Consider the following 8,424-nt stretch of genomic DNA (forward strand, 5'->3'; position numbering starts at 1 on the left):
CCTGCAGGTGAGGGGTGGGCAGGGGGCACGACCACAACCTGCAGGTGAGACGGGCACGGGGGAGGGGTGGGCACAGGTGAGGGGTGGGCACGGCCCCCAGGGGAGGCACGGGCAGGGGGCACAACCACAACCTGCAGGTGAGGGGTGGGCACAGGCACAACCTGCAGGTTAGATGGGGACAGGTGAGGGGTGGGCAGGTGAGACATGGGCACCGGGGCTGCGGGGAGCCCAAAGGTGTGTGGGGACCCCCAGAGCTGCCCGGGGACTCCAAGACGTGCCCGGGGACACCCAGACATGCGCAGGGCCCCCCAGAGATTTGCAGGGACCCCCAAAGGTGTGCAGGGAGCCCCAAACCCAGCCCAGGGAGGGACTCAAAGGGCCGGGGACCCCCAGAGCTGCCCGGGGACCCCCAGACGTGCCCGGGGACCCCCAGAGCTGCCCAGGGACCCCCAGAGCTGCCCGGGGACCCCCAGACGTGCCCGGGGACCCCCAGAGCTGCCCAGGGACCCCCAGAGCTGCCCGGGGACCCCCAGACGTGCCCGGGGACCCCTCGATCCCTCCGGGGCAGCCCCTGGGGGGTCCCTCAGGTGCGTCCCTCCCCCCTGACCCCCCCTTCCCCCCGCAGTACCTGGAGGAGGGGGGGGTGGGCTACGTCCTGAGCGGCGCCGGGAACTTCATGGAGGACTCGCGGCCGCACGAGGGCTCGGTGCCCCCCGGGGCGCTGCGCTTCTTCTTCGGGAGCCCCGCCAGCCCCGGCGGCTTCGCCCACGTGCGCCTGGAGCCCCGCGCCGCCACCGTCACCTTCCTGGAGGCCACCGGGCGCGTCCTGCACCGCGTGACGCTGCCACCGCGCCAGCTCTGAGGGCACCGGGACACGGGACAGGGATGGGGGGACGGGGACCCCTTCCCTGGGGGCAGCAGGACACGGGGACAGGGGACAGCAGGACACGGGGACAGGGGGGACAGGGACAGGGAGACACTGGGACCCCTTCACTGGGGACAGCAGGACACAGGGACAACGGGACAGGGGGGACAGCAGGACCCCTTCACTGGGGACAGTGGAACAGGAGGACACTGGGGACAGAGGGACCCCTTCCCTGGGGATAGTGGGACAGGGGGACAGGGGGGACAGAGACAGGGAGACACTGGGACCCCTTATTTGGGGACAGCAGGACACGGGGACAGGGGGACGCTGGGGACACTGGGACCCCTTCCCTGGGGACAGGGGGCAGGGGGACAGCAAGACCCCTTCCCTGGGGACACCCCGAGATCGCTGAGTCCCCTCAGGGGACACCGGGGACACCGGCACCACGGGCTTTGGGGACAGCCCGCCATCTCTGAGCCCTTGGGGACACCGGGGAGCGGACACTGACCTGGGGACATTGGGGACACTGACCCCTGACCGGGGGGACATTGGGGACGCTGACCCCTGACCTGGGGACATTGGGGACGCTGACCCCTGACCTTGGGGGACATTGGGGATGCTGACCCCTGACCCCTGGGGCCGCTGACCCCTGACCTGGGGGGACATTGGGGACACTGACCCCTGACCCCTGGGGCCGCTGACCCCTGACCCCAGGGGCCGCCCCCGTGCCCCCCCCGCAATAAAGGCTCTGCCCGGCGCTGCCGGACCCGAATCCGCCGCGATTCGCTCCAAAAACCGCGCGGGGGGCGGGGCCTGGAGGCGCTGGTCACGCCTGCTTCGCTGCTGATTGGTTGCCCCGCGCGTCCATCTGGTGGGCGGGACAGCCCGAGTTGCGCGCTGCTGATTGGCTGGAGGGCTGGGCCCGTCGACTAATGAGCGGGGCGCTCGTGTGTCACGTGGGGCGGAGCGCGGTTTTCCCGCCGCTGATTGGCTGAGGGCGGAGGGGCGACACTTCCGGGAGCGCGGCGTGAGGGAGCGGGGGAACCGGGAGGGACCGGGGGGAACCGGGAGGGTCCCGGAGGGTCCCGGGGGGGTCCAGCCGCCCCCGGCTCGTCCCACAGCGGCTCGGGGCCGCTCCGAGGCGGCTCCCGCGGCCGATCCCGCTGTAGTTCCCGTTGCCGCGGCCGTTCCCGGTTCCGGGCTCCGGTGCGGCCGCCATGGGCCGCCGCAAGTCGAAGCGGAAGCCGCCGCCCAAGAAGAAGATGACGGGGACGCTGGAGACGCAGTTCACGTGTCCCTTCTGCAACCACGAGAAGTCCTGCGACGTCAAGATGTGAGCGGGGGACACCGGGCACCGGGGGGACACCGGGGGACACCGGGGGACACCGGGAACCGCGCACGGGGGCGGCGGCGGCGCGGAAAGAGCGAGGAGGAACCCGGGGGGTGGGGGGGGAAGCGGAGGGCGGGGACACGAGGCGGCGGTGCCGGTACCGGGGAGGGAGGTCCCGGTCCCGGTGGCGGCGGGGGGGCACCGGGAGCACCGGGAGGGGTCGGGACGGAGCCCGGAGCGCTCCCGAGCCTCTCGCGGCCCGTAGGGACCGCGCCCGGAACACCGGGGTGATCTCGTGCACCGTGTGCCTGGAGGAGTTCCAGACCCCCATCACCTGTATCCTTACCGGGACCCACCGGGACCCCCCCGGAACCCCCCCCGGGACTCCCCAAATCCGCGTTAGAGCCTTAACGGCGCCCCCAGACCTGTCGGAGCCCGTGGACGTTTACAGCGACTGGATCGACGCCTGCGAGGCCGCCAACCAGTGACACCGGGGGGACACCGGGGGGACACCGGGAGGGCGGCACCGGCCTGTCCCCAGCGCCCGGCGGGGCCGGGACCCCCCCGGGGCTCGGTGTCCCCCGGGCAGTGACCCCCCCGGGGCTCGGTGAGCCCCCAGCCGTGTCCCTGTCCCCTCGGGGGGGACACCGGCGACAGCGGCGCTGCAATAAACGGCCCGAGCCGGTGGCACCGGTGTCCCCCGGTGTCCCTTTGTGCCCCCCGGTGTTCCTTTGTGCCCCCCGGTGTCCCTTTGTGCCCCCGGTGTCCCTCCCGGTGCCCCCCCCGGTGTCCCCGCACTGTCCCAGCGCTGTCACCTCTGCGTGTGGCTTTTATTGTGCCTCGGTGGCTTCACACGTGGCGGGGACCGAACTCCCCGGGACCGGAACCGGAACCGGAACCGGGACTGAACCCGGGACCGAACCTGGGACTGAACCCGGGACCGAACCTGGGACTGAACCCCCCGGGACCGAACCCGGAACCGATCCCAAAACCGGGACTGAACCCCCCGGGATGGGAACCGGAACCGAACCTGGGACTGATACCGGGACTGAACCCCCCGGAACCGGGACTGAGCCTGAACCCGGAGCCGGACCCTGAACCGATCCCGGGGCCGTTCCTGGGGCTGACACCGGGACTGGATCCCGCGGAACCGAACCCCCCGGGGCTGACACCGGGACTGGATCCCGCGGAACCGAACCCCCCGGGGCTGACACCGGGACTGGATCCCGCGGAACCGAACCCCCCGGGGCTGACACCGGGGCCGATCCCGGGCCGGATTCCCCCCGGGCCCGTTCCCGGGGCCATCCCCAGCACGGTTCCCCGCCGGCTCCGCTCGGTCCCGGATCCGAGCCCGGGATCGTTCCCGCCCTGGGGGGCCGATGCTCGGTGCCGGTGCCGGTGCTGCCCCCGCCAGGAGCGCTCCCGGGGCCGATCCCGATCCCGGAGCCGGTCCCGGTGCTGCCCCTGTCGGGAGCGCTCCCGGGACTGATCCCGGGGCCGATCCCGGAGCCGATCCTGCCAGGAGCGCTCCCGGTGCCGGTGCTGCCCCCGTCAGGAGCGCTCCCGGTGCCGATCCTGGTGCCAGTCCCGGTTCCGATCCCGGTGCCGATCCCGTTCTCAGTCCCGATCCCGATCCTGGTGCCGTTCCCGATCCCGATCCCGGTGCTGCCCCTGTCAGGAGCGGTCCCGGAGCCGTTCCCGGTGCCGGTCCCGGTGCCGGAGCCGTTCCCGGTCCCGTTCCCGGTGCCAGTCCTGGTTCCGATCCCGATCCCGGTGCCGGTGCTGCTCCTGTCAGGAGCGCTCCCGGTGCCGGTCCCGGAGCCGTTCCCGACACTGGTCCCGGTGCCAGTGCCGGTCCCGGAGCCGTTCCCGATCCCGGTCCCGATCCCGTTCCCGATCCCGGTGCTGGTCCCGGAGCCGTTCCTAGTCCCGGAGCCGTTCCCGATCCCGTTCCCGGTTCCGATCCCGATCCCGCTCCCGGTCCCGTTCCCGTTCCCGGTTCCGATCCCGATCCCGGTGCCGGTGCTGCTCCTGTCAGGAGCGCTCCCGATCCCGTTCTCAGTCCCGTTCCCGATCCCAGTGCCGGTACTGCCCCTGTCAGGAGTGCTCCCGGTGCCGGTCCCGGAGCCGTTCCCGATCCCGATCCCGGTCCCGATCCCGGTCCCGTTCCCGTTCCCGATCCCGGTGCTGGTCCCGGAGCCGGTCCCGGAGCCATTCCCGGTCCCGGAGCCGTTCCCGATCCCGGTGCTGGTCCCGGAGCCGTTCCTAGTCCCGGAGCCGTTCCCGATCCCGTTCCCGGTTCCGATCCCGATCCCGGTCCCGGTCCCGTTCCCGTTCCCGGTTCCGATCCCGATCCCGGTCCCGTTCCCGATCCCGGTGCCGGTCCCGATCCCGTTCCCATTCCCGGTGCCGGTCCCGGTCCCGGTCCCATTCCCGTTCCCGATCCCATTCCCGGTGCCGTTCCCGGTGCCGATCCCGATCCCATTCCCGTTCCCGATCCCATTCCCGGTGCCCGGCGCTGCGCGGTGAGGCCGGTGCTGACGAGCGGTGCTGTCGGGCTGCAAGCGGCCGCGGGGCCGGCGGCTACTGCGAGTTGTAGAATCCGCCGGGCCCCCCGGGACCCCCGGGGCCGTCGAGGCCGTCGAGGCCGAGCAGCTCGGGGCCGCCGCAGTACTTGGGGTCGTAGACCTGGCGCGGCAGCCCGTACACCGTCATGCCGGTCTGCGACGCGCCCTTGTTGCTGCCCATCTGCAGCCCGATGGTGCCCGTGTCGCAGCGCTCCATGCCCAGCGCCGGCTCGAAGATCTGCCGCTTGGTGCCCGGCGCCGTCATGCCCGCCTGCCCGGGGAGCGGAGCGGGCGGGTGGGCACGGGAATTGGACCGGGGGAGCGGCACGGGAGCGGGGCGGTGGGCACCGGAACCGGCACGGCAACCGGCTCGGGGCGGTGGGCACGGGAATTGGACCGGGGGAGCGGGCGGGGGAGTGGGCACGGGAGCGGGACGGGGGAGTGGGCACGGGAGCGGAGCGGGGCGGTGGGCACCGGAACCGGCTCGGGGCGGTGGGCACGGCACGGGCAGCCCGAGGGACGCCGGGGGGTGCGGGGGGTCGCTCTGTGCTCCCCGTGCTGCCCGCGGGGTGTCCGTGCCCGCATTGTCCCCCGTCTGTCCCTCCCGGTCCCCTCTCTGTCCCCTCTCTGTCCCTTGACGCCCCCCCAGACCCCTCTGTCCCCTCCGCTCCCTTTGTCCCCCTAATCCGGGACACCCAAGTCCCCGGCTGCCATCCCTCCGCATGTCCCCTCGCGGTGGCAGTGTCCCCGTGTCCCCCCATGGTGGCAGTGTCCCCGCGGTGTCCCCTCAGTGTCCCCTGTCCCCCCATGGTGGCAGTGTCCCCGCGGTGTCCCCATGGTGGCAGTGTCCCGGCATTGTCCCCGCGGTGTCCCCGCGGTGTCCCCACCTGGCTGGCGCCCTTGTTGGTGCCCATCTGGAGGCTGATGGTGGCCTGGTCCAGGGGCTGGTCTGTCCCCAGCTTGGGGTCGTACAGGTGTCGCCGTGTCCCGTACGCCGTCATGCCCTGCTGGCTGGCGAACTTGTTGGTGCCCATCTGGGGACAGCGACAAACGCGGCGTCACCCGCTGTCCCCGGGGCGGGGCGGCCCCGCCCGCCGCGTCCCCCGGGTGTCCCCGGGTGTCCCCGGGTGTCCCCCGGGTGTCCCCCACCAGGACCCTCCGCGGCCCCCCCAGACCCCCCGGGACCCCCGGGACCCCCGGGAGCTGACCTGGCTGGCGAGGGCGATGAGGGTGGACTGCACCTGGGTGTGGTTGGTGTTCTCGAAGAGGTCGTTGGCCTCGAAGATGTCGTGGGGCTTCACCCCGTAGCGCGTGATGGCGCGCAGGAAGTTGCCGATGTTCTCCAGCTGCGCCGCGGGATCGGGGCCGCGTTGGGGGGCGTCGGTTTGGGGTCGGTTTGGGGTCAGGGTTGGGTTTGGGGTTGGGTTTAGGGTCAGGTTTGGGGCCAGGTTTGGGGTTAGGGTCAGGTTTGGGTTTGGGGCCGGGTTTGAGTTCTGGTTTGGGGTCAGGTTCAAGGCCGAGTTAGGGGCCTGGTTTGGGTTTGGGTTTAGGGTCAGGTTTGGGGCCAGGTTTGGGGTTAGGGTCAGGTTTGGGTTTGGGGCCGGGTTTGAGTTCTGGTTTGGGGTCAGGTTCAAGGCCGAGTTAGGGGCCTGGTTTGGGTTTGGGTTTAGGGTCAGGTTTGGGGCCAGGTTTGGGGTTAGGGTCAGGTTTGGGTTTGGGGTCAGGTTTGGGGATGGGTTTGGGGTCAGGGTTGGGTTTGGGGTTGGGTTTAGGGTCAGGTTTGGGGCCAGGTTTGGGGTTAGGGTCAGGTTTGGGTTTGGGGCCGGGTTTGAGTTCTGGTTTGGGGTCAGGTTCAAGGCCGAGTTTGGGGCCTGGTTTGGGTTTGGGTTTAGGGTCAGGTTTGGGGCCAGGTTTGGGGTTAGGGTCAGGTTTGGGTTTGGGGTCAGGTTTGGGGATGGGTTTGGGGTCAGGGTTGGGTTTGGGGTTGAGTTTAGGGTCAGGTTTGGGGCCGGGTTTGGGTTTGGGGTTAGGGTCAGGTTTGGGTTTGGGGTCAGTTTTGGGACTGGGTTTGGTGTCGGGTTTGGAGTCAGGTTTGGGTTTGGGGTCGGGTTTCAGTTTAGGGTCAGGTTTAGGTTTGGGTTTAGGGTTGAGTTTGGTGCTGGGTTTGGGGTTGGAACTCCCCCCCAGACCCTCCCCAAATTTCAGGGATCCTGCCCCAAAGCCCCCCGGCGTTTTTTGGGGTTTTTTTGGGGTTTGCCCCCCTCACCTTGTGCCAGTTCTGGACGGGTTCGTTCACCTTCGGCACCGAGCCCGGCTCCAGCTTGTTGATGAGCCTGGGGGCACGGGGGGGTCACGGGGGGGTCACACGAGGGGTCACACGAGGGGTCACACAGGTGAGGTGACCCCAGGTGAGGTCACACAGGTGAGGTCACAGGGGGGGTCACACAGGTGACATCACCCCAGGTGAGGTCACATGGGGGGGTCACACAGGTGAGGTGACCCCAGGTGAGGTCACACAAGTGAGGTCATGGGGGGGGGGTCGCCCCACGATGACCCCAAAAATCCAGCCAGGACTTAGTGGGGGGGGAGGGGACAGGCCCAGCAGTGTCGGTGACCAGCAGGGGCCAAAGGTCAGGGGTCAGCCCAGGTGAGGAAAGGGTTAAAAATCCCAGAGGATCATCCCGGGCTGGGGCTGGGGGCAGGAGAGGGGGGTACAAAGCGGGGGTCCTGAGGGGGTCCCAAGGGTTCCAGGGGGTCCCAGGCGGTCCCAGGGGGTCCCGGGGGGGTCCCAGGGGGTCCGGGGGGTCCCGGGGGTCCCGGCCGTACTCGCAGAGGATGACGCCGTCCTTGAGCCCGTCCATGAAGTTGTCCCCGATGCGGCGCCCCGTGGTCCCCTCGATCCAGGCACGGAGCTCCCGCTCGTGCTGGGGGTCGTACTTCTGGGCCAGCTGCGGGACAGGGACAGGGACAGTGAGGGGGGGCACGGGGACACGGGACAGGGACAGGGACAGGGACAGGGACAGTGACGGGGGGCACGGGGCAGGGGGCAGGGACGGGGGACGGGGGGTGCCCGTGGCTTCCCTCCCGGGGCAGCACCAGGGACAGCGCCGGGTCCCGCCCCCGCTCCCGCCGGGTCCCGCCGAGACCCCCGCCCGCCCCCGCTGCTGCCGCGCCCCGGGGGAGGGGGCGGCACCTGCCCGGACCCCCCGGCCCGGTTCGGCTCGGCTCGGCTCGGTGCCGCTCACCTTGTTCTTCACCTCGGCCGAGAGCCCGTAGGCCGGGCCGCGGTTGAAGTGCGCGTTGGACATGCCGGGGGTCCCGGGGGTCGCGGTGGCTCCGGGGGGGTCGCGGCGGGCGGGCGGCGCCGGTTGGGGGCTGTCCCGGGTGGGCTCGGGGCTGTCCCGGGTGGGGTCGGTGCCCTGGGCTCGGCTCGGTGCCCTCGGTCGCTTCCTCCCGGTCCCGTCCCGGCGCCGCCGCCGCCACTTTTAAAAGTGGGCGGTGGGCGCGGAGCCCCCCCCGGGCCGGCCCGGCCGCGGCCAATCCGCGGCCTCCGCCGCGCTGACGTCACGGCGGGGCGGGTGATGGCGTCATTTTTTCCACATTTAGCGGGGGGGATCCCGGAGGGGTGGTGGGGGGGAATCCCGGAACGCCCCCCCCGCCCC

At 71.3% G+C, this 8,424-nt stretch overlaps 3 protein-coding genes across 3 annotated transcripts in view; 2 read left to right on the forward strand and 1 right to left on the reverse strand.

Annotated features, from left to right (window-relative positions):
• ACP5 (acid phosphatase 5, tartrate resistant) overlaps positions 1 to 946 on the forward strand; it is a 3,399-nt gene extending 2,453 nt beyond the window's left edge. The window contains exon 3 of the mRNA XM_041417941.1: positions 626 to 946. Coding sequence (XP_041273875.1) covers positions 626 to 862 — 237 coding nt within the window. The 3' untranslated portion in view covers positions 863 to 946. The remainder of the gene's footprint in view (positions 1 to 625) is intronic.
• A 916-nt stretch (positions 947 to 1,862) lies between these two features.
• On the forward strand, positions 1,863 to 2,885 carry ELOF1 (elongation factor 1 homolog). Its single transcript, XM_041417942.1, has 3 exons — positions 1,863 to 2,198; positions 2,461 to 2,531; positions 2,619 to 2,885. The coding sequence occupies exons 1-3, from the start codon at positions 2,083 to 2,085 to the stop codon at positions 2,681 to 2,683; spliced, it is 252 nt and encodes an 83-aa protein (XP_041273876.1). The 5' UTR covers positions 1,863 to 2,082; the 3' UTR covers positions 2,684 to 2,885.
• Positions 2,886 to 4,629: 1,744 nt separating this feature from the next.
• CNN1 (calponin 1) lies at positions 4,630 to 8,339 on the reverse strand. The gene is given in 5 exon segments (XM_041417940.1): positions 4,630 to 5,033; positions 5,650 to 6,108; positions 7,029 to 7,095; positions 7,589 to 7,710; positions 8,008 to 8,339. Coding segments are annotated over 5 exon segments (966 nt in total). The 5' UTR covers positions 8,071 to 8,339; the 3' UTR covers positions 4,630 to 4,778.
• Positions 8,340 to 8,424: the final 85 nt, after the last annotated feature.

The sequence above is a fragment of the Onychostruthus taczanowskii genome, unplaced genomic scaffold (genome assembly GCF_017590055.1).
Source record: "Onychostruthus taczanowskii isolate IOZ18803 unplaced genomic scaffold, ASM1759005v1 scaffold573, whole genome shotgun sequence".
Classification (NCBI taxonomy): Eukaryota; Metazoa; Chordata; class Aves; order Passeriformes; family Passeridae; genus Onychostruthus; species Onychostruthus taczanowskii.